The sequence below is a fragment of the Colobus angolensis genome, unplaced genomic scaffold (assembly GCF_000951035.1).
Source record: "Colobus angolensis palliatus isolate OR3802 unplaced genomic scaffold, Cang.pa_1.0 Scaffold292, whole genome shotgun sequence".
In the NCBI taxonomy this organism is placed as follows: Eukaryota; Metazoa; Chordata; class Mammalia; order Primates; family Cercopithecidae; genus Colobus; species Colobus angolensis.
In genome coordinates this window covers 99,429-124,920 of record NW_012116177.1, presented here as the reverse complement: position 1 = coordinate 124,920, position 25,492 = coordinate 99,429, and the positions used below count along the sequence as shown (strand labels likewise).

General features: G+C 42.0%; 1 protein-coding gene across 4 annotated transcripts in view; it reads left to right on the top strand.

The window, feature by feature from the left end:
- The window catches only part of PKP4 (plakophilin 4), a 243,014-nt gene that overhangs the window by 205,390 nt on the left and 12,132 nt on the right, over positions 1 to 25,492 (top strand). For all 4 annotated transcript variants that reach the window (XM_011949180.1, XM_011949182.1, XM_011949179.1 and 1 more), the window contains 5 exons: positions 14,325 to 14,508; positions 17,510 to 17,627; positions 19,064 to 19,255; positions 19,439 to 19,612; positions 22,628 to 22,778. In XM_011949180.1, the coding sequence (XP_011804570.1) occupies positions 14,325 to 14,508; positions 17,510 to 17,627; positions 19,064 to 19,255; positions 19,439 to 19,612; positions 22,628 to 22,778 (819 nt within the window). The remainder of the gene's footprint in view (positions 1 to 14,324; positions 14,509 to 17,509; positions 17,628 to 19,063; positions 19,256 to 19,438; positions 19,613 to 22,627; positions 22,779 to 25,492) is intronic.

Sequence of the window (25,492 nt, the reverse complement as noted above, 5' to 3'; positions counted from 1 at the left end):
TGTGATCTCAGCTCACTGCAACCTCTGCCTCCCAGGTTCAAGCAATTCTCTTGCCTCAGCCTCCTGAGTAACCAGGATTACACGCATGTACTACCACACTCAGCTAATTTTTGTATTTTTAGTAGAGATGGAGTCTCACCATGTTGGCCAGACTGGTCTCCAACTCCTAACCTCAGGTGATCCGCCCGCCTCAGCCTCCCAAAGTGCTGAGATTACAGGCGTGAGCCACTGCACCCGGCCATTTAGGGAATTTTTATAAGGAACTTAGTTGTGTCCCACATGCAGTGGGGACACTGGGGTATGGCATGGCCAGTTTAGGCCTTTAAATGCCTTCCAGCAGGCAGCAGGGTAGAGGATTGCTATGAAGTGGGAGAGTCTGGGAGACCTGTGAACAGACCAAATAGTTCAACGATAACAGCTTGAACTATTTCACTGATGAAAAGAAAGAGTAGGATGGAACAGTCAGAAATATTTCATGGTCTGGGCATGATGGTCAGATGTGGGGAGTAAGAGAGAGGGAGGAAGGAGTAAGTAACGCCTGGGTGTTGCAGTGTTAGTGGCTGGATTCAAGGATACTTGAGATTGAGCTGGAAGAATGGTTCTGCAGGAGGACACATTGATGACAGCATTGTTTGTAATAGATAATTCAGGGAAAATACTAAGAATTCATTGGCAAAAGGATGGTTACATCAATAGCAGTACTCTCACACAAGAAAACCACATACAGCAGTTAAAATAAGCACATTAGACTGTATGTAACAACATAGATACATACAGCTTTAGAAATACTTGCAGAATGATAACTACAGAGCAATACAATTTGAATAAAGTTTTTAAATATGTAGATTGATATAGATATATGCACATGCAATAAAATTAAAATTTCTAATTGGAATAATAAAAATAGATTCAGGATAGAGGTTACCTCTGTGAAGAGGAAGGAGGAAAATGGGACTGCGGGTTGTATTCCAGCTCTATTTCTTTAGAGAACTCTGAAATACATAAGACAAAATGTTAATATTTGATAAAGCTAGCATACCTGGGTGTTTGTTTTATATTTTCTTTGCCTTTTTTCATGCTTGAGATATTTAATTTAAAATTTTAAAACAACGTTTCTTCACAATTAATTTCGTTCTCCCCCAGGTTTCCAGTATGAAATCAGAGTTGTAGTTTCTGTAACCCTTGGGAATGAATAAACCATCGTGCATCCAATATTTAAGGGGAATCAACTTTCTCATAAGATATTAATGTTCAAAATACAACATTAATATTCCCTTGTACTCAAAATACCAAACGTAGAATATACTTTACAAATAATCATAACTCTGGAATGGACTATCTGCCTTAATGTATTTTGAATATTAATTCTTCAGTGCTTCTAAATTAATACTCCCACTTTCTAAAATGCTTTTGGGGCATCTCACCAAAAAACAAATTATTTTTGCTAACATGTACATGTAGCTATAAAATGAAAATTAGAGCAAGCTAAACAGAATTTTTAAAAAATTGAAATGTAGCTATGTTCATCCTAGAAGTCAACACAGTCACCGTGATTATGCCCACAAATTTACCCTGAGCCGCCTGTTAGGGAGGCGTAGAGGAGACAGAATCATCTGTAGTACATGAGTGCTTTCCTGCTTTGTCTGATGTCTCTCTTTCCATCACTTTGAACTTCCTGTGTCATGTCCAGTTGTCTTCCCATAGTAATACCATGCAGCCAGGAGGGCTGCAGACAACTGTGTGCGCTGCTCCCTGAGACAGCAGTGGCGATCCAGGGACAAATGACATGGAAAACATAGCTTCTCCTCAAATTTAACTAGCCAGATTCATCATGACTTGATCCTTACATCCTTAATGTGAAGCTTTTTCCTGCTCTTCTGTCCTCTTATAAAGGGGGAATGAGTCTTTTCTGAATTTCTGTTTGAGGTTTTTCCTTGGGAGAGACTATTACAGTGCCTTTCCTGAGCTGAGCTCAGGGAATTTGTAAGGTTTAGTGTTAAACAGGAAGCAAAGTACATGATTGTGTGCTCTTTTTTTCTTTACATTTAAAAATAAGTCAAATTTACTTTAAGTAGAGCCCAACTTTACTACCAAGGACTTTTATGTACTAGGTTACCTGGAGCACACTCTGGAATTGAGTGCTAATTTAGATGCTTTCCTCCTTATTTTATTGAGAACATGAGATCTTTTAAGACATGGACCTTGGCCTTGAAAAGAGGATATAAGTGTTTTCTAATTCAAAAAGAACTATTTTCCTAATAGATCATATCACTTCTAATGTAAAACTAAGAAGTACCTCTGATATTTCTCTTGAAAATATCTGCCAGTAGCTTTTAGGCCATAAGAAACAATTTTTTTGCCATACTTATAGAGTAGGAGACATTAAGAATTGCTTTGTAACTATATACTTTTACCACTAATCATTTATTTTGACATGTGGTCTGATTATCAAATGTTTTCTTCAAAACATTGAAATGAGAGTGGTCAGTGGGCAAACACTTCACGCAGTTGCCATAAGTAAAGTATGTTGGACCAAAAGACTTCAGAAATGAGTTTCCAGTTCAAAAAGCCAAATGGCAGCTGTGTTTGATTTATACCTAAACATTGTCTAACTAATATGAAACAAGTCACAATATAAATCTAGCATCGTTGCTTTTTGTGTGTGTATACATGTATTTATAGTCTAAGCTTTATAGAGACAGCAAAATTGCTCACATTTTCCAGTCCTACAATTTAGTGGTACTAACCTTAACTGATGTTCAGTAATATTTTAAGGGTGATTGATCCTTGATACATTTTAAAGCATGGAAACATCAAGAGATCCTTGAACTCTTCTTTCTTCTCTCATTAAGTGTTCCTCACATCAAATGCTCAAGCCGTCTTTAATTATAGAATCACAGGGTTGGGGGAGACCTCAGAACTCATTTTGTTCAGTAAACCATCCAGTGCTTGAATCTCCTGTACAGATTCCATACAAAGTAGTCGCAGTCACGCGCATGAACCCACAGGACAGGAAGCTCATTACCTGGTGGGTTTAAGGCTGGACAACAAGGTTATCCAGAAAGCAGCAAGAAGACATCTTATATAACTTGAAAAGGCAAAAAATACAAACACTCAGGAGGTCATTTTTGCATAGGAATGGCCCTACAAAAAGACCAGTTCCACCCTAGATCCAGCCACCAGCACTCCTAACCAAGGAAGTAAGCCCCCAATCTGAACCGTCACTAAAGCACATCTGCTCCAAACTCAGGCTGCAAGGTGCTGTGTGACCATGTCACCCAGCATTCCCCATCAGGTGACCATTTCCTATAAAGTCCCCTTTGAAAACAGAACATTAGCCTTAGATTTTAGTGTTCTGCTAATATCATTCACAAATACCATGGCCAGCCTTGCACGGTGCTTGGCCTTTGTGGGTAGGGTCTATGCATTCCTAAGTGAAAATTATAGTCAACTTAGGATCATGAAATGTTAAAGTGCAGTGAACCATTGTGTTCCAAATATTATATAATTTGAAGAAACTGCTATCCCCTTGAAACTAGAAATTTTTTATTCTTAGTATTAAGTAATTCAACCCAGTTATTAATCCAGTCTTTTTTTTCTAGTTCCCTTTGTTTCAGTTTGGCAGTTTTTACTGTACTTAAGTGGAGAAATTTTAGCTGTTTTTTATAAAGATGCCTTGCCTTTGCTTTAAACACAATAACTGCCCAGGGCCTATATTTTTGGCCACATCTTTATTTTTAGAGGGGAAAAAGGACTTTTCTTCAAATGTATTTTCCCAAGACAGTATGACTGTCGTTGTTAATTAAAATGGTTCTCTAATATGTAACATGATTCTTGTGTTTTCTTCATTGCGTTGAACATTTTCCAGGTTGAAACCTAATGAGCTTTTCGTTAAGTGCTGATATATGTGAGTGCTTAGGGTAATTTTTCTTTTATTCCAAAGGTATTTTTTGCTGTTGTTGTACTTAAACTTGAAAGCTGGATGAAGTATAGTTGTTCCCCAGTTTGGTTATAAAATGAATGTCTACTGGGCCACAAAGTATGGAGGGAAGATGGGAACATCTTGTCACTAAGAATGATATGTTGAACTCATTTGTTCAAGATAATTAAATAGTGTTTCTAAGCTAGGAAATAGGAGTTTCAAGTTATTGCACATCCTGAAAACATCATTTTTTGAAACTATAGACATTGAAGATATTGCACAGAATCTGGAGGCCTGCTTTTTAATGTGCATACCAGATGTCCCAAACCGTCACACTTCTATTACCCTCTTAAATATCAGAAAGTAGCCTTTGTTCTTCAGTAATAATAGACTTTGTTCGTATGACTGCTACATGTACATTTCTTCCAGTTTAGCTAGTGATTATTCATCCATATAGCAAAGTAAAATATTTCCACTGTTTGTTGTGAAATGTTTGGATGCCAGCAATGGATTCCAGACACTGCAGAATATGAAATGAAGCGTATTGTTTTCCTGATCATTAGCTCCATATTTCTAATTTGATGATAAATTAATAAGAAAATAATAGTTGTAACTAAGGAAGGGTAGATGGGCCAGGCTAAGGTTTAACAAAGGGCAGAATAGTCTGGCAAGAATTAGTCTTATGTGCTATAAAAAGCAGGAGCTTAGTGGACATGCCTTTTGGACAGTTACTTGCCATTACAGGATGAAAACAGTTTACAAAGCATGTCCCCTTAGCCTAGTTAATAAATGCCTTCACAACAGGTCATTTATTCTCTGATCCAGAGAGGAGTCAGTCTGTTACTTTCTATCCTACTGTAATGGACCACTAGGGCTGTTAGAAGCTGTATGGGTCATTTTTAGAAATCTAGCAACATCTCCTCCCAATTCCCAGCCCAAATCAGTAAGGATCCATATCACTTGGTCCACTTTATAAAACATAGCTGGGCGTGGTGGCACACACCTGTAATCCCCACACTTTGGGAGGCTGAGGAAGGCAAATCACTTGAGGTCAGGAGTTTGAGACCAGCCAGGTCAACATGGCGAAACCCAATCTCTACTAAAAATACAAAAATTAGCCAGGTGTGGTGGCACACGCCTGTAATCCAGCTACTAGAGAGTCTGAGGCTGAGGCAGGAGAATTGCTTGAACCTGAAAGGCAGAGGTTCCAGTGAGTCGACATCGTGCCACTGCCCTCCAGCCTGGGCAACAGAGACTCTCTCTCAAAAAAATAAATAAAACAATAACAACAGAAACAGATTCCCTTATTTACTGAACATTTCAAACCCTGAAAATGTGTAATGAGAAATGACAAATTTTTAAAAGTTTAATTGCTAAGAAGACAAAAAACGTCTATTATAAATAGACCAATTCTCAATTGGTAGAGAACTTTGAACTGGAAAGAACCCTAAAGAAATCTATCTTCCCGTTATTACAGATTAGAAATTGAAGTTCAGGAAGGCTGAGCAGGCAAGTCTCCAGGCTGAGTTCCTGATGTCCAGGCTGGAGGTGTTTCTTCCCTGACCCTTCCCCTGCCTACCCTGGCCACTGAAAAGGGCTGAACAGGAGCTGAATCTGGAGGGTACAAATGTTATTTCCTTTGTTCTTTAAGATTACCACCAAAAAGGGAGAAGAAAAAAGCCCCACAGTAAACTTTACTCTCTGCATTTTATCCGGGACCATAGAGAAATACCCCTGAATTTCGTCACTAGCACTATAATATCAAACTAGGGATCAAGTAAAGCTTCAGTTTGCTTAGGAAACCTATGAAATGTGATTTTTAGGTCTTGTAATTCAAGATTTATAGTTTTGAGTATGAAAAGATTCAACTCTGTAAGTGGAATATGACCCTATATTTTGAGTGTAGGCTTCCGAGTGCCAGGCACAAGGAGGCAGTCAAGTAGGGAGTCTCAGAAGGTTACTAATAAGACTTGAGTATTCAGACATCAATCAGAGTGGAACTTCTCAGCACGAGAGAGACCCTGTTATGACATGCTCCCTCAGTTGACTAGATGGCCTATAAATGCAAGGAAGGTGGAAATTTGGAGATCCCAGACCAGGTCCTGCAAATGCTTTGCGGTTTCTGAGTGTGATGCTCTGTAGCTTACAGCTGGAGGCATCTTTGTCTCTAAGCTTCTGCCAGCACCAGACAACTGGGTGTTGAATAGTGCAGTTACAAATGAGCAAGTGTGTTCCTGGAACATGTAGGTCAGCTGTGGAATATATGACTTCAGTGACAGTTTCTTGGGCAGATCTCTATGAGAGTGTAACTGTGACAGTGTAAATGACTTAATTCTGTGTCACACTGAAATAACCTGCAGAACAAGGGTGGCCAGGGCCACTGCTCCCACTGCCGTTTCTGCCCCAGAGGGATCCTCTAATTTCCTTTCATGTGGCCTGTTCCCTTTTATTAGCTCTGCTCCAACAGAAGGAACCACTCTTTTTGTCCCATATGGGCAATTCTCAGTCAGCATTTCTGAATTGTAAGCTTATTTATTTTCTGTAGAAATGCCTTTCCAGGGAACATAGAACTGTATAACTGCATTACGTCATTAATCCTCAAAGCATACCCATGAAGTGGTAAAATTAGAATAAAGAAGAATACGTTAAAATGCAAATATGATTCTGTAAATAGATCTCTAAAAATTGATAGATCTTTTCAAAGGTGCTGTGATCCACCTTTATGCCTGCAAAATCACAGAAACTCGGGCTAACCCTTATATTCTCTAAAGGCACTAAAGATCTATCTTGTCCCAGCTAGGGGCAAATTTCAACAGCAGGAACAATCACCTTCAAATGGAATATACAGGCTGGGGCCCATGTGTGCAGCCTCTGTGGCCAGCCCAGGTGCTTACTTCCACACAGCTCCCTCCTAGGAAGCATCTTGCCCTCAGACCATCTGAACATCCACTTCCCACTGCCCCGAAAGCTGAGATGGTGATGTTCCGAGCACAGCTGGCCCTGGTGAGCTTCCCCATGCCCCATGAGGATTATGCATCTGCTGTGCAGGAAATCCCAGGGAACACTGAGGTGAGTAAGGCAGGCCTGTCCACCACCTGCAGTGCTCTGTGCTAGCCAGCAGGGAGTGCAGCAGTCAGTCTCTCATGCTTCGGGGCAGGAAGGAGAAAGCCTCAAGCCACGTCTGTAGACCAGGAGCCTCACTGCATGGAGGGATCACTGCACAGGTTTCAGGAACTCTGCTCAGAGAGTGGCATCTTAGAAATGCTGGGAATGGCTATGTACCACCACGACTTGTTTTGCTCAGAATTTATCCAGAAAAAGGTATTTTTCTATAACTGAGGACAGTAGTTTTATCCCTGTCTCAATAATTGTTTTCCCATTATTTCAGTTTCACTTAGATTTCATAATTTGTTGACAGCCTTCAGCCCTGTTAGAAAGCTTGGGCAATTGATTAGCCCAGCAGACATTTTTATGGCACTGGTTCTCCCCACCACCCCCTTGACTTCCTCATTTCTGTTAACAGCACCATATTTTCACACATAATTCAAACTGCTGGCTTACCTGTGACGTCACCCTCAGTTTGCATCTGGCTCCAAATTCTCACTACAGGCACTTCCCTTCCCTTTTGGCCTCCTCACTCCTTCAGCTCCTCATCACCTCCCTCCTCCATCCTGTCCTGTGAAATAGGCTCTGCCCCTCCTGGCCCATCGGCCTCACCCCCTTCCCTGGGATAACACCTGTGCCTGCAGTTCAGGTTTTCCCACCTGCCTGTCCAAATCAGTAGCTCCTGTGACCTGCCAGCCAGCTCCGTCGCCCCTTCTGCTCATCTCCCAGGCTATAGTTGGCCTAAAGAGCTCTGCACCCCAAACCTGCTTCTTTCTGGCCTCTGTCCTTGACACTCCAACTCAAATGTGGTCTTCCATTCTCCTGTCAAACAGAAGTTCACACACTTTGAAAAACATCCAGGGAGAAGTGGCATGGTCTCGAATGAGCGTGAGCTTTGGAGCCAGGTCGACTTGTTTCCTTCCAGCTCTGTGGCTCCAGGCACATCACCACTGTCAAACCTCAGTGTCGCCAGCGATAACACATTACCTGCTGCTTGGTGTTTTTGTGATGATGTGTGTTTAGCGCCTGGCACACGGGATATTCAAGCCATACTTGTTGCTCTTCTTGCCCTTCGTCACAACTGCCTGGTGGTGTAACTGTTTGTGGTAAGGCCCCCCTGAGAACAGACAGCTCCCCTGTGTGTCTCCCTTGGAGTCTGGCGTGAAGCAAGCAAGCATCTCTGCCAGCACTGTTCAATAGGAGAATAATATGAGCTGCATATTTTCTATGTTTTCTAGCAGCCATGGGAAATCTATTTTAATAACATATTTTATTTGGCCTAATAGTTTCAAAGTATTTCAACTTCTAAGAAATATAAAAATTATTATTGAGATGTTTTGCATTCACTTCTTCGTACCCAGTCTTCATAATCTATTTTTTACTTAACAGTGAATCTCAGTTTGGACTAGCCATATTTCAAGTAGCCACATGTGACTGATGGCCACCATATGGGGCAGCACAGGTCTATACTGCGTTTGGGTAGAGGTAACGTAAATCTCAAAGGTGCAAGGTGTGTAACTTTAAGGCTTGCGGGAAGCCATATCGTAGCAGGATGTAGGCCCCATAGCATCTTGGCATTACTCTTTTCCCAAGAAAAAGCCACAGAAGTTTATAAAAACCCGTTGGGCTAAGGGGAGAACTTCAATGGCAGCTGTATAGAGAAGAAATGAAGATGTGTGTTGCTAGATCCTGAGTGTTTCAACCAGAGACTATATAGGGAATGATAATGGAGGCATGTGCTAGGAGAAGCAGGCAGGGGCCCTGATAAAATCTGCAACCCTGATATTATAATGTTTGTGCTATTAATCTAATATTTCTACCCCCATTTTTCAAGAATGTTTGCAGGGTGGTTATTTATGACACCAGTCTGTTTCAGTGAGCCCATAGATGCAGAATTGCCAGGAGCTGGGGCGGGCGGTGGGGAGGAATACATACGGGTCAGTGTTCCCCCAGAGAGCTTCATTGGGAATGCACAGTCCCATTAGCCACTGGTCATGATACTTGCTTTGTACTGGGAACGGAGTGGGGGTTGAGTGTGCACAAGACCTTAGCATCTGTTATCTCCTTGACGATTCCTCACACCCTGAGCCTGGGTAGTTTTACCTGCCTCCCTCATGAACGTGTTGTGAAGGAGCACAACTGAAACCAGAGCACTCAGAGCAAGGTTCACTCAAGAAGGAAAATGCAGGGGCCTGTCCAGTGATGATGTTTGAAGCACACTGGCACCTTTTTAGCTGTTGCTTTTTTTCTTTTGACTATGTCTACAAACACTTGGGCTTTTTAAAATATAATTAGGAAACATGGCATAAATTGACTGCTGTCTCAAAATGAATGGTTTAAGATTGTCTTTCACATCAAAAAGAAAAACAGTTGAGTAGGCTGCCTTGCGTATCCGCCACCAGAGAAATTGCATTTTCCAAATGTTGTTGGTTGTTTTTTAATATCCTTTAAGAAGTGCATTTTTCAAATAGTTGCTATTATTTTAATTAATCAGTAAAATCAGCTTCTAATTCGACTATAAAATTATCAGTTGGCCATTAGAATAGCTATAAAGCTAGTTTTAAATGTGAGCTCTTTCAAAATTGTGCAGTGTAGGATTTATGTGAAATGGTATTTTAATTACTTTATTCATTCTTTATGGGGAAAATGAACTTTCATCTCTCATGGCAGTATTTCATTGTGATTATTGGTTACTCATAATTATATGTACTTGTTCCTGTGACAGAGAATAAGCAGCATTTTCTACAATAATATGCATGAAACTCCCTAATATTTTCTAAATTAGTTTGTATATTTATATTCTTAGTCCTCACAACAAATAGCTAATTGCTTTAAATTAAATAAAACCTCAAGCTTCCTAAACCAAATTCTAGTTTATTTTTAACTTTCCCATTGGGAACCAGGAGATAATGGAATATAGCAATAAATGTTTTTGAAGCAAATTTTGCATTAGGATGTTGGAGTTAGAGGTTTGTCATGTTGATGGAGAAGGTTAATCCTACAGCTCTTCATTTTCTCATCAGTCTTACTACATCTGGGACTTGGTATATTCTCTATTCATTATTTACTGCCCTAGCAAGATTCTTCCTGACCCATTAAATGAAGCCCTAGACAAAGTAGAGAGAACACTGTTTTAGTGAGGTCGAGCACACACAGGTGTTATTAGCCGGTCTTAAGAGAGGTGCTTTTTACTTTGAGCAAAAAAGCCAAATTAATCATTTCATATTTAAGGCTTTTAAGTTTAATTAAATCTTTTTCATCCATTATTTGTTGACTAGAACTGGTTGTTTTGGCTTTATATAACCTTAGTTTTGGAATAGAAACTGAGGAAGAAAAAGCAGCGCCTTGAGACTTGCTTTGCTGCTCAGAATGGCGAGTTAAATCCATACCGAAGGCTGCAGCTTTGTGTTACATTGTGAAGTGCAGGATTAGAGGGATAATATAACACACAATGCAGGGTGATAAAGCTGCCTTTTTGTGGGTCCCTTGAACACCACATACTTAGCAAAAATAGAACCTTTCCTTTTTTCTGGTTAAGAATAACTGTGAACTTTTTTTTTTTTTTTTTTTTTTGGAAGTTGCAGAAATGGAAGCCTGAATTTCTATGGTAGGCTACTGTTATGATCCATAAGTCATTTTAGTTGACTGAAAGATAGCAGAGTCAGCCTGTCTACTGAAGGGGAACATATTTTTTAACGTCTTTATGTTTTATAATTTGTCAGCACTGTTCCTTTCTATTTTGCACTTTGAGGGATGGGGATTCTGGCATGTTGGTGTGACTTTTCTGATTCTGGGAGATAGAATGGCAACTGGATTCTCCTATCCCCATAACTAAGATGGTGGTTTCAGCACCCATCTATTTAGGTCTCAATGTGAAAGGCAGGCAAAAGTATGCTGACAAACTTTGTTAGAGATCCTCTCCCCCAGTTGCAAATTTTAAAGACACCCCTGAATACTCAGTTTTACAAAAAGGCACAAAGGCTAGGTAATAATAATAATACTTATAAGCTAAGTCCGATAGGCAGGAAATAAAAGAGAAATCTAAAAACAAATACAAGATATAAAAATGGATCTGTCACAAATATTTTTGACCACCTACTATGTGTCCTGCATTTGTGTCACACAACATACATATAAAAGGATGGATAATAATAGGGTATTTCTTCCTCATTATATAATACTTGCTTAATGAAATTAAAATTAAATTTCAGCATATAAATGTTCATCTTTTTTTTTAATCAACATGTAGAATTTCAAACCTATAAAAATATTTAAAAAGGAAAGTTAATTAATTTGGGACAACTTGGCTCTTTAAGGTATTATATGTAAGGCACACAATGCCTAGCACAGAGTAAAGCCATGGTAAATGGTGATGCTACCATTCTTTGTATTGATTTAGGAATGTTTATGCTATGTCCAATCCCAAGTATATATACTGGCTAATACTAAGCTGTAGAGTGACATACAGCTCCATCAGTCATTCTGAATGCCTGGGAAGAAAAAGAAAGAGCAGGACAAAATTCTACCACCAGCATGAAAATCAGGGAAATTCTCAAATCAGAGAAATATCCTCTTGCCAGAAGTAGGTGTTAGAAGTAGCTGGGAGTAGAGACAGAAACAACAGAAAAACGGGTTTTTCTGAAAGCAATCAGATAATTTCTAGGCATCACCTCCAGGATCCAATATGCTGAAGAACCACTCTTCTTAGTCATGTTTTCACCTGAAGTTTGTGACACAGCTTGTTTAATTTTCTGTATATATATCCAGTATTATAGTATGAGAGACTTTCCATAAACAGCTGACTTTACTGGAATACATTTATTCTGTGAAGTTGAAAATATCTTACTGAAAAATGCAGCTCTCCACCATGCACTGAGGAATTCGAAAGCTGTGACAGAAAATTTGTGCCAATAGCATTAGGAATCACATGTTATGAAACTGTCCGCAGGGGAGGTTAGGGAATCACCCTTTTCCCACTGATGGCTTCTGGGCCGCATGCTGCCACTGTAGCTGGCTCATGCTCCTGGAGGCCCCATCAGGGCCCAGGGTGGCTATGGTTGGCCTCCCTAGCAGGAAATGTTAAAGCCCCTGTTAGTGACAGAGTCTGTTGTCCTGCCCTGCTATGCCTTGACCCAACTCTGTCTTCTGTTTTCACTCCCTTGCCCTGTTATTTGGTTAGGACAGACTGCCAGAAAAAGTGTTTCTCATCCTTAGCTCCCGGGTCCCTTCTGTGGTCATCAGGCTTATGAAATGTCTTTTAGATTTGAAGCAGAAACACAATGAAGCCCAAAACGGAGCATAGATAATATGAAGCTGCTCTGAGTCAATTGGGGTGGGGATCCGGAGCCTTAGGACCATTACTTCCCCAACTCCCACGTGGCTGCCGCTACAGGAGGCCAGCAAAACCCCCAGGATCCAGGGAGCACAGTTTAAAACCATTGCCCAAAAGCACTTTATATAGAAGCATAGCCAATTTTCTAAGAATCCGTGGAGAAATAGCTCCAACTGTAGAATTTAAGTTCTTTTCATAAGTACCCATAATGTGTGCTGCCTTCTAACCAGGACCCTAGTTTTTGTGTACCCCAACATAATTATATAAGCAAAGGTCTGTCATGAACAGAAGAAAAGAAGAACAGAACAAGCTTTCAGAGGTAAAGCAGGGTCTTTACTTGCCTGATTTAGAACTGTCTTAAGTCTCCCTCCCATTCTGTGTCCTGAAGGCTGCAGTTATGGTGGAATAGGAGTAGAAAAGGGGCAAAAGTCCTTGGGGAACAAGGGAAACCAAATCAGCAAGATCCAGAAGTCAAAGCCAAGTGAAAGAGGAAAGTAATGGGCACAGGTCCAGAGCAGAACACAAGAGGAGGCCAGAGCACAAGCATCAGGTTCCAGTCCGACCATTCCCTCCACTGGACAGACCTGGGAAGGGGCAGTCCTCATGCAGTTTAGAGTCAGAGGATTGTTTCACTCTCTTCACTTCTAGCCCTTGGCTTCTACCTCCCCTTCCTCCACAAAGGAAGGGGGTTCCTGTCTTCCTCCCCATACCACCTCCTTTACAGGGGCACCCAGAGAAGGCTGAGCAGGCAGTGTCCAGGCTGGCTTCTTGGGCCATGACAGCTGAAGCAGCAGTGCTCGGTCTTGTCTCTGGGCCACGCTCTTGATCAGTCATGTTCACAGGCCTGACATACTCTCGTGGACATAGGCAGATTTTGCCACCCCTCCCTCTCTGCAAGGCCACAAACATTTTTGTGTGTTGGTAGTTGTGAAAGCACTGTACAGACTCGAGCAACTTGCCAGGGATATGTCAGGAGTGGAGGGCTCTGGGGAACTTGAATGCAAAGAAAACCAGCTGCACCATCTCTTCTCCACCTACTTTCCTCTTACTCAGGAAGATGCACTGATGTGAAAATGACATTAGGGTAGGTATCATCTCAAATTCGCTCCAATGTCTATGAGAGCAATTATTGGAAAACCTGTGCTATAATAATAATTTAAGCTACCTCATACTTGATGCAAAGATTAAGGCCCTCTAATATCATTAAATAGAACTCTAATAAGCTCCATTTAGGATCTGTTATCCTGAAATCTTGATATGAATTACAATACAGGCCCTTCTTAATTTATTGTTAGTTTCACCTATCTCCAAAAAGGAATGACAGTAACGTGTATCTCTAAAGCACAGGATAATAAAACTCTTAAAATTGATATAGAAGTGTTTAAACCTTATCTAAGTAAGGTGGATGAAGCAAATATAACAAACGTCCGTGCCAGGAAAGTTATGGCAAGTGCTTTATTGAAGCTTGAGCTTCCTGATAGCAAAAGTAAGAAAAGGAAGCAGATGAAGAAAAACATGCCAGTCTTTCAAGAAAAAAATATTTTTCAAAGTACTAAATTCTAAAAATGGTTTGTCACACAGCCATTAAATGTAAAATACAATGCAATGAATAGCAGTTTTATAAAAATCACAGATGCATTATATTCAAGACCCTTGCTTGGATTATGCCCCTCTCCCTTTACAGAGTAACTAATTTGCTTTGCAAAATCCACAGTCACCTTGCCTGATAGATACAGAGGCTCTAAAATCCAAGAGGGTGAATATTAAGAATTTGTAATATGCTGTCGGAGGCTCATATATTCACTCAAAACTCATTAGAGGTCTCTCCCCAACCTGGTTGCAAATACAGGCCATAGATTAGGTTTGGAACAGACTGACTTCATATTATTTAGAGCTAATATGTTTATTTTATTTCTAAAGCCACAGGATCTCTAACTATTTGATCTTTTAAATCTCCTTTTTTAGGAGTTCTTTGGAATTTATCCTCATGTGATGCTGTAAAAATGACAATCATTCGAGATGCTCTCTCAACCTTAACAAACACTGTGATCGTTCCACATTCTGGATGGAATAACTCTTCTTTTGATGATGATCATAAAATTAAATTTCAGACTTCACTAGTTCTGCGTAACACGACAGGTTGCCTGAGGTAAATTCTTTATTTCTTCTTTCCAATTAGTTCTGTGATTAAATAATATGTGTCATAGGTAAATTGATTTTAGGAGGACTTGCTTTATTAACATCTATCTAAGTTTCCAGTTTTTATTTCAAAATTTAGGCCACTGAACTTTGTTATTCTGGGAGAAAAACATCATGAGCACAGACTTGTGGCCTTAAAGAAGTTATCTTGTAGATGACTCTTCTGTGACTTACTCAGAAAGGCCCTTTCAGTCTAAGATTACTGCCAAAATTCCAGTGTTTTCCACTTTAACAGCATTTTTCCGGTAATCGCATTCTGATTGCTAATGTGTTTGCAGCCTGGTGTTTGTTTAAATTCAAAATGTGGTGGTTAAAGCCATTTTGCTTTTAAAGAGGTGTGTGATTTAAACAATCAGTTTCGAGTTTTATAAATAAGCGAACATGAGCCCAAATACTCTTCTTTAGTCATTATCTTTTACAGTTAAAGTCTATATATAAAGTCTGTTGCAAGCATGCACAGTAGAGTTCATTATTTGCCATTAACACTCATCAGCTCCATTTTGACCCTGTTGCCCAGCCTTACAGTATCCTGGGAACTGGAAGCAAGCCTTAGGGCAGAGTGGAACAGGGACAGAAAGAGTGGCTCTGGTCTCAGACTGCCTGGCTTCCAGGACCCCTTTGAGCCTCTGTTTCCTCATCTGTAGAATAGGGATGATAATACCGCCTCAGAGCTGTGAGGGGTCAACAGATGCTTGTGGAAGGTGCTTAGCGCCGTGTCATCATGTGAGCACTCAGTGAGTGTTAACATCTAAGCATCACCAAGACAGACAGCCCGAAAGAGAGCAAAGCTTGCGTGGCTGGTCTGCAGCCTTGTGACAGATAGCTATCAGCCCTGGTCAGGGGGCAGTGCTGGTGGGGAGGTAACAAGAGTTAGGATCCCAGAATGCAGGCCAGCTCCTCCTAATTCAGATGCCTGCATCCTAGGGTGGGTCTCGTGGCCTAGCAATCATCCAAAGAGCTAGGATTACTCCTCAGCCAGCCAGCTAGGCTTCAGGGAGAGCCTGGGGCAGGACTCACCCTAACTCCCCCAGTGGGTCAGGGATAGAAACATTTGGTGAATGCCCTCTGTGTAAAACCAATGACCAATAAAACAGACTAGGTCCCTGCTCTGATGGAACCACATTCTTCCAGGAAGACAGACAAACAAGGAAACAAGAAAATAACAGTAGGTGCTATAAAAATAAATAGGGTGCTATAAAAATAAATAGTGAGGGTTATTGAATGGTTACTTTGGTGGTCGGGGGTCTCGAGTTTAAATTTAAGCCTACATCTGAAATACCACAAGGAGTGACTCACTAGAGGGTGGTGTTGGGGAAGACAAGAGTCATAGGCCAGTCAAGGGAATGGTTAAGGTAAAGGTTCTGGGCCAGAAATGAGCTTGCAGCCATAGCCTACTGAACAAAGGGCAGAGTGGTACCAGATTATATAGGATTTTGTAAGTCAGGTGGGGTTTGCATTTTATTCCAAGTGCCATGGGAAACCATCAGAGTGTTCTAAGCAGTGGAGTAATGGGGTTCATTTCTGGGTGCAGTGTGGAAGAGTGAGTATGGGCAGAAGTAGAGACAGGAACATCAGGCTGTTGCAGAGATCCAGGCAAACAGTGAGAGTGGCCTAGACCCAGGTGCTGGGGTGAGGTAGGCAGATTTGGGTTATTTTGTGGAGGAAAAGCTGACAATGCTTACTAATAGATTGAGTATTAGGAGCGAGGAAAGGGGGGAAATAAGGATACACCTAGATCTTTGGCTGGATTAGCTGCAAGCACAGAAGCGCGATTGATGGGGGTAAGGGAGAAGAATGCTTGGAAGAGTGAGCAGGTGAGCAGCTCAGAGTTTTGACAATGTCCAGTTTGAGAAGTCTAATGAGCTATCTACGTGCCAGTGTCAAGAAAGCAATTGGAGGAAAGAATCCACAATTCTAGAGAGCAGTCAGGGCCATGGGTCCATAGGTTGTATTATAGCCAAGGAGCAGAAGGCGGCACCTCGGAGAGTGCTAAGATGAAGACAAGACAGGACCTGGGGCGCTCCCATGGGCAGATGAGTCTGAGATGTGCGAGATGAGACAGAAGCCGGGTGGGGTCCCAGAAGCCAGTGGAGAAAAGGAAGGTGGTGCGGAGAGGCAGGCAGGGCAGATGAGATCCACCGTTCCACCGCCCCCTCATCTAGTCGCAGTTTTGCAAATTCTCAATCTGCATAATTTTACAGGTAGCCTAGAACCATTGTTAATGGGACATAAAATAGATCCTTATTTGGTATCAATTTATGAAGGCAAATTAATATAAAAAAATGTAGACACAAAACCGTTTTCTGGGTGTTTTATAATTGAAAAGACGAGAAAAGTTTTAGCATAAGCAAATATCTATATTTAACTTGAAATGTTTATAATACAAGAAATTATATGTTTCCTCTGTTCATCCAAGAAACATTTAATGACCACCTACTTACTGCACACAAAATATTATAATAGGCCCGGGGGACTGCAAGAAGCTTCTGGCCTAGCAAGGGAGGTGAAGCATGTCTAGAAGTAGCCACCACCATGACTGAGAGCAGGCCGCCTTCCAGGAAGCAGGCACTTTTCTGATTGTTTTCTATGTAGCAACTCACTTCTTCTTCACAACAACCCTGTGAGGTAGTTACTGTTATTTTCCTCCTTTTACATATGAAGAAGCTCAGGAGAATAGGCCCCTAAAGAATTACATGAGGGAGTTAGAAAGTGACACATCATGAGGGAGATACAGTCCAAATGTGCAGGTTCCCTTCCATGTGTGGATAATGAGGAGCCAGCCACCATCGTGAGCTTCAGGGATGTTACTGTGCAAGCACTCAGTGCCTCCTCAGACCTCTAAGTGGCTGCCACCTGTTGTCTGCTCTCTCAGATCCTTAAGGTAAGTCCACGTGGTTGATGAGTGCATGCATGATTCATCTCAGCAGCTCCTCCTGTCTCCACCCCTTTAGGAACCTCAGCTCCGCGGGGGAAGAAGCTCGGAAGCAAATGCGGTCCTGCGAGGGGCTGGTAGACTCGCTGTTGTATGTGATCCACACGTGTGTGAACACATCTGATTATGACAGCAAGGTCAGTGCCGGCCTGGCTGCAGGAGGGCGTGGTGGCAGGTTACCATGGTGCCTGGTGCCGCTATTTGCATGCCATTGGTTCTTTCTGACCTGTAGGGCCTGTCCTCCTCAGGAGGCCACTCTCCAGCTCAAAGGGCAAGTCTCCAAAATTACAGGAGCAAGGACATGGCAACTTAAGAAAATAATCCTGAGAACCGTGAGAACAGAGTGGCTGGTGTGATAAAGGCTTTCTCTCTGGTTCTCCTAGGCTCATTCTCAGGGTGGTATCCATGCTGCTATTTCCTCCAATTCTGCATCCCCACTAGAATCAGAGCCATCAGTACCTGAGTATCTACTGAATAAAAATTCCTGGTTGAGGCACTGTAATCCCCCCAGACTCTCTGCCCTCTTGGCTGCAGTGCAGTCCACAGTCCCCACCCCCAGCACTAAGTGTTGCTGCACCTCTCTACACCCACTCCTGCTGCTGCCCTGTGGTTGGTCTGTCCCCAGCATGAGCCCCTTACCCTCTCCCTCCTGTGTCCGAGTGCAGGGCGTTCTGCTCATCATTTGTCAGCTGTGACAACCATCCAGGATCTTCCTGGGGACCAAGGAAAGTGGGAAGTACAAGAAAGAGAGACTGAAAGTGTCAGGACTTCCAAAGCGGGCCAGATACTTGGTGTCAGGATGGACTGGACTAGGAGAGGCCTTTGGAAGTTGTTGGATTGTAAGGGTGAGCCTGAGAGGAAAAAGGATGATAAGTGCCTGGGAAAAGAGAGAGGAGTACAAGGGAACACTTTTTATTTGAGTCTCATTGAACCAGGAGATCTGCAGATGAAATTGAGAGGAGTAAGCAAGTTGGAAAGGGAAGCTTGCTAGATAGGCAAATGCTGAACTTGGTTTTAGACACTCAGTTAAATGACAGTTGGCCTCCCAATCAGAGGTGTGATACAGTCTTTTAGGGAACAAAAGACCATGCACAGAAGGCAGATGTCAACAGGGAAAGACACCTCTGAACATGGCTCCAAAGGAGGGTGGAGTTGGGAGATTGAGAAGGAGGCAGACATGGAACTTGGGGATATGGTTGTCCCCAGGGAGGGAGTTGGAGCATCTGTTGTCATGCCAAGGATCTGCAGTAGTGAGAAGTGAGGCTCAGGCGTCTTGGGTGCAGCCTGCACGGCAGCAGCCCTGAGGAGAAACACTGGGCCGGAGCCTCATGCATTTCAGTCAGCATGAAGTCAGATCCTCAGCAGGACTGAGAAGGGCTCTGCATCCCGTCATCTGGGTATTCCACAAACACTCTAGAATCATAATTCCCTCTTCAGATTGTTTCAAGTTCCCAAAAATAAAAAGTAGTTCTTTCATATTTCCCATTTATTTCCTGTCTGTAGTGTTCAGTACAGAAGTGTTTTGCTCTAATGTGCCGAGTTGTTTTTAATTATATGCCATGCTGGGTTTCAGACAGTGGAGAACTGCGTGTGCACCCTGAGGAACCTGTCCTATCGGCTAGAGCTGGAGGTGCCCCAGGCCCGGTTACTGGGACTGAACGAATTGGATGACTTACTAGGAAAAGAGTCTCCCGGCAAAGACTCTGAGCCAAGCTGCTGGGGGAAGAAGAAGAAAAAGAAAAAGAGGACTCCGCAAGAAGATCAAGTTAGCATTTTATCTGATATGAGACTCTCAAGTTTCATTTTTCTGGGAGTGAGGAATCACATATTTGGCAAGAAAATAAATTTTCTGCATAGCTATAGCTGAGTCCTGCAAAGGTGAATGTTTTCAAGTATTGAAGATCGTGTTCATTCTGCCTCCGTTTAACGTGTGCTATTTGTCTTTCAGTGGGATGGAGTTGGTCCTATCCCAGGATTGTCGAAGTCCCCCAAAGGGGTTGAGATGCTGTGGCACCCATCGGTGGTAAAACCATATCTGACTCTTCTAGCAGAAAGTTCCAACCCAGCCACCTTGGAAGGCTCTGCCGGGTCTCTCCAGAACCTCTCTGCTGGCAACTGGAAGGTAGGATGACTTCCGCGTATCTACACTTCTTTCCATCTTTGCAAATTAAGTTGAAATGTTATACGTATATGTTCTGCCTCAGTCAGATCAGCCCTGATGATGAAATGGTCACAGTTACTTAGTTTGTCTGTGAAGGGGGTAAAGGGAAAAAAGTGAGACAAGCAGTTGCTCTGGGGATCCAAAGATAAATACAAGTCCCTCACTGTGAGAAACAGAAGGCTAGTGAGAAAAATAGATGGTGCCAGCACAGTGTAGAAGCCACAGGATGTGTGTGTTGTGGGGTCCTGAAAGAAGACATCTAACCCAGCCACACAAGTAAGGGAAGGTCAGGAAAAGAGCAGAGTGAGGACATGGAGGAGATTTCCTGAAGGGGATGCTGCCCAGCAGAATCTCTAAGGATGAATGAAAGTAAGCCAGTAGAGGCTGAGGCTGCAGTGTAGAGGGAGCCATCCAGATAACAGGGACAACAGGAGGAAAGTCTCGCGGTGCAGAGAAGACAGTGTGGGCCAGGACTACTGGCTGCCCTCTGGGGCCCAGTGTGGAGCCAGGCATCATGGATAGGCCTGAAGGCCAAATTTCAGGAGCTGAGTCCTAACCTGCACACAGGAGGGGCTACTGAAAGAGTCTGGGCAAATGAGTGACAGAGACGGGCTAATGTCATCACTGCTCACCCACTTACATGGCAGTGCAAAAGGTGGATTCAAGGAAGGGAAAGTTAGAAGCAGGGATTGCATTTGGGAGCCAGTGCAGCAGTACAAACAGGTGAGAGATCTTGAGTGGCAGAACAGAACACAGGTTGGGCAGTGCTGTGGGGAGGGATAGAGGACCTCACTCTGTTCCTCTCAGGTAGTTACAGACATGCCTGTGTCTAAGGTTTCTGCATCTCTTTGCAGATATATGACTATGAAAACTGAAGACAATTTCCTCTTGTTACCACTGTAAGCGAGTTCTCAGAACTTTCTAAATGTCCCCGAGCAACTTCCCAGACAGTCCTTGTCTGAGACATTTTCAACCTCTAGAAATTTCCCGACAGGTGTATTTTGTAGAGTTATTACAATGCTTGCTTTTGGCTACTTATCCCACCTTAACCTCCCAAAATGCGAATCTTTTGGTGATGGTGTTTTCAAGATAGTGAAAAGAATTGATAAACCTAGGTATGGTTTGTTTCATGCAAGTGGCCGCTATGTTGAATATAGACCGATAACTATGGTCTAGTGCTGAGCCAGTGTGGTGATTTTGTTGTGGCTCCTGAAGTGCCAGTGACTCCATGTGTAAATGCTGGCTCTGAATCCAGGCAACTCTGCTTACCGTCTGGCAGCCTAGAGGCTCTGCCCACAGTTTCCACCTCCCTAAAATAAAGCGAATATTAATAACCTGCCTTATAAGGTGGTTGTGAGGATTTAGTGAGATACTCCCAGCACATAGGTATTTATAAACATTTATGTTGTAGAACAGCCTTCACCTTCAGCTTCTATGACCAGAGGATCATTTGATGATACTTAAAAAGACAATCATTGAAATCGGTGTGATTTGAGTTGTTTCGAAGTTCGTGTCTGGGATCATTTAGTGAGATAGTTAGATGGCAAGCTCATTTAAAATATAAACATTGTATCTAAGCGATTTCAATAGTGAGTTAAAATATTGGACCTTCACTAAGAAAATGAGATAATAGTGGCCACAAGTGTTATCAAGTAAGAAGCTATTTTGGGAGGAGCAGTAGCTGTAGTTCTCCAGAAGGGAGATGGGCTGGGCTGGGCTGCGCTGGGCTGGGCTGGGCTGGGCTGGGCTGGGCTGGGCTGGGCTGGTAGGTCTCCAAGTGAGACAGAAGGAGATGGTTCTGTTGTTGCAGGTTTCAGAGAGAGAAGTTCATAAAACTGCCTGAGTGCTTTGCCCAGTAACAAGTCATGTACTTCATTTCCCCCCTGTAGACTTCTTTTGATTTGAAAAATAGGAGTATGCATTTCATGTGCAGAATATAAATAGGATCTTTGAAATGCATCTTTCCCTCTTATTTGTATTATTAAAATAATCTATTCTGTTGGTATTCAAGAAACTGGATGATCAATCACATATTTTAATGTTCAAAATAATACAAAGGCCTGGTAGATCTCTGTCCTCATGTCTTGGTCACAGTAGGAAAGTAGATGTTTTGTGAGCAGCATCTTTCAATTACCCTAAAATTTGAAAGATGATTTGCATTGGTTGAAAAAGTCAATTAAAGCTCAAAGCTGAAAACAAGATTAAAGAACCGTTTTCTAATGTTACTCTTTTTGGTTGTTTCACTGATGAGTTAGCGCTCATTTCCATTTTATAAGATACACAAACTGACTCACTATATAGAGTTTCTTCAGAGTCACAGAAAAATTTCTTGACTATGGATTTTTAAAAAACAGCATCAGCAGCTAACTAATCTTGAGTGAGAATGCATTTTGCACACAAATATACTTCCTTTTTCACCAGGCTGTATGAATTATGATGCTGGATGTTTCTGGAGAATTCTCTTTCTTCTGAGGCAAGGGATTTTTCCAACCAATCTCTTTGACAGGTTACTGAACTCTAAATATTGTTGCAGGGAATGGAGAAAAAAAACTGACTTGGTGGAGACAGGTTCTCCTTTCATGTGTGCTGATGGGTTACTGTCTCTACCATCCTATTTATAGCCTCTGGGCTTGGCAGGGGACCAACTGCAAAGAAAACACACGATCCTTCCTTAATCATGTTTATGTATCTGAGATAGAAAGTAATCACTGCCTTCTCTTTTCTGCACAAAAATATCTGGCAGATGGTGGTTTCAGATTTTCAGGCTTTGGGATTTCTTTTTAAATCAGTCATTCCAGCCTATCTTTCTCCCCAACTTTGGTTTTCTCTTCACTGACACCACAGATTTGATCTTCAATTGGAAAGATACCATTTAATCTATTAGTTAATCTTTTGGAAACACCTTTTTTAGGTGACAGTAACATATGAGAGTGGAACTCTGTTTTATATTACTTCCTGCCTTATTTTTCTCACTAGTTTGCAGCATACATCCGGGCAGCTGTCCGAAAAGAAAAGGGGCTCCCCATCCTTGTGGAGCTTCTGAGAATGGATAATGATAGAGTTGTTTCTTCCGTGGCAACTGCCTTGAGGAATATGGCACTCGATGTTCGCAACAAGGAGCTCATAGGTATGTTCTGGTGACAAGATGAGCTGTAAATGTGAGAGCAGCTACAGAACTCGTGAAACTCTTCTTTTGATTAATAAATATATGGCTTCTAAAATCATTAACAGCTGAGCCCTAGTCTCCAGTTTCTTGGCATATTTGAGTACTCCTGCTTTGTGACCATTCTTTTTCAGCAGGAGTCAAGCTCATTAATTAATCATTGATTAGGGAAGGTAAATTTTCAGAAAGGCCAGCAATTTTAGTTGTACCTTACAACAGTAGTAGAGTTAGTGTCTCTCATTTCTAAGAGAGTTCCCTATATTCTGAGCGACAAAAAATCTTAATTCTCCCTTTCCAAATTTTGGACTGATATCTGCTAATTCACCAACACTACCATACTCTAAGTAAAAAATCACATGAATGTTTTGTAGCTTTCCTCTCTCACATCGGTATAAATGTTGATCCTAGAGAAGAACCACTGTCCCAGCATCATTTCCACCCAGGGCAGGGGCGGGACTAGGGTGAGCTAAGCAAGGCCCCAAGGCCACAACATTTTAGGAGGCCTTTACTCTCAGGTTTGTAAAGGTAGGGTTGGCACATGCACAAACCAAACAGTGAGGACTTCTGTAAGCTCCGCATCCCAGGCAGCTTGCTTGCCTCTGGGACATTGCCACATCTTAGGCAGGATGCAGGCTAAAGAAGAGATCAGGGACCTCCCCCGCCATAAACCTGAGCTTCTTTCCTAGGATCTGCTGCTCACTGGCCATGCAACCTGAGGAGTCCTGCATAACCCCCTCCAGGCTCCATTATTCTCTCTAGATTAGAAAGGAGAGGAAACTCCTCGTCTCTGAAGGGGAGCTGTTGATGCCTGCTGTCCTAACTGTGGGTTTGCTGTAAAGAGGAAATTAGAGAACTCCATGCCAAGTCCTACAGCTGGTGACAGGTCAGGGGAGAAGGAGGGGAAATGGGACAAGGTCTTATGTGGATTCATCTGAATCTATAGTAAACTTAAAATACACCTGCCGTGAGAGAAGGAGAGAAAAGCAAGGGTGATGACGTTTACCATAAAGAGTTGCTGTAAGGATTAAACGTGATGACTTACAATGGAAGCCCTTCACACAGTGCCTGACAGAATTGCTATTTTGAATTGTTGCCCAGATTAACCTGCTCTTAACACACCATTCCTTTAAGCCAAATCATCCCCCTATGGAAAGGAAAGGAAGTTCCTCCACACCCTGTTCATGGTCCAGCTTGCGCCCGATTCTTGTAGATGTGCCATATCTCTCAGTTCCCACACTTCCTTGAAGAAATCCTTCAAGTCCCTAAAGAGAGATATTCTTTAAAGTTATTTTTTTATGTCTATATTGTTTGGATTTCTTATAAGAAGCATATATAATTTGGACATTTTTAATGCTAAAATATACATGCTTGACACGTGTATCCTGTGGCCTGTCGTATTTCACAACGCAAAGACACAGGTAGACAGGAGGCCTTGAGCTGGTACTGTGAAGTGCTAAGACCTTTGGCAAGAGGAATGTGTGTTCCAAGTCTTGGCTTCCTCCCAGTGCATTTCTGTGTTTTCTGTGAATAACCCTTTTTAACTTCCACTGGCCTGTCTCTCCAGTGATGAGCGTTTTTTTTTTACCTGGCTGAAGCACTCTTGAACTATTCTATGAATCCTTTTTTTTGTTTGTTTGTTTCTCTATTCCTGTCTTCCTGTGAGATCTGCACCCCTCCTGGATTCAGTATTTAGCTCTAATTTACCCAGCACTTCAGTTCCTAAGAACCTTCCCCTTCTCTGACGTCTTCCCTCTTTTTTCACATTCATCATCAGCACTAGCAAAAGACTTTCTTTTCAGAGCCATTTTTCACAAAGAAGCAAAGTTTTGTCACTTCATAAAAGTTACTACATACTTAACTGAGTGGGATCCACCCTGCTGTCTGGAGCTGCAAGTTCTGAGGGGACCGCCAGGCTCACTCACTCATAGGCAGAGCAAGCTGCCTCAGCCTAACCCTCAGGAGTGCAATTTAAAGTTATGCCTTGGCAAAATGACAAATTACATGTCATGGGCCTTTTGGTCATTCATGAGTATTCAAAATCACCAGGGCTAACTTATCATCTGCTCTGTAAACCACATTTATCTTGTGGCCTTACAGTGTTAGCACTGTTTTTCCACTCTTCCTAACAGTGTTTGCTGTGAGCGAGCCAGAGCCTTCCCTCCAACGTGCTGTACATTGCACAGCATGTAGTTGAGACCTGTCTTCTGCTTACCATTGTATATAAACAGCCTTTATAAAAACCCCATTTCACATCCACTCAATTATTAGCATGGGGGAAACTAAGAAAATGTTTACTTGCACTTTAGTTCATTTCTTTTTGTTTGTAGTGCACTTGCAGTTTGTCAGTTGGTAATCTCTTTTTGGAGAGGAATAAGAAAAATTCAGTATCTATAAAGAAATAACTGTGAGACTCCCCTCACTTTGTCTTAGCAAGAATTTCATTATCATCGCATTACTCCTGGGAGATAACATACCTATAATTTTCATAGCAGAACTTTTACTTGTGTCATCTTTTAAAGAAACTAACATGTTGCCACCGTTGTCGTATCAGCTGCTGTACACAGAAATGTGTAACTGTACCCAGTTCACACATTAAGATTCAGAAAGATCTAATGGAAAGTATTGTTTGACAGCCTGACTTGGTCCAGATTCAAAGGTAAGTTTTGAAAAGCTTTAAG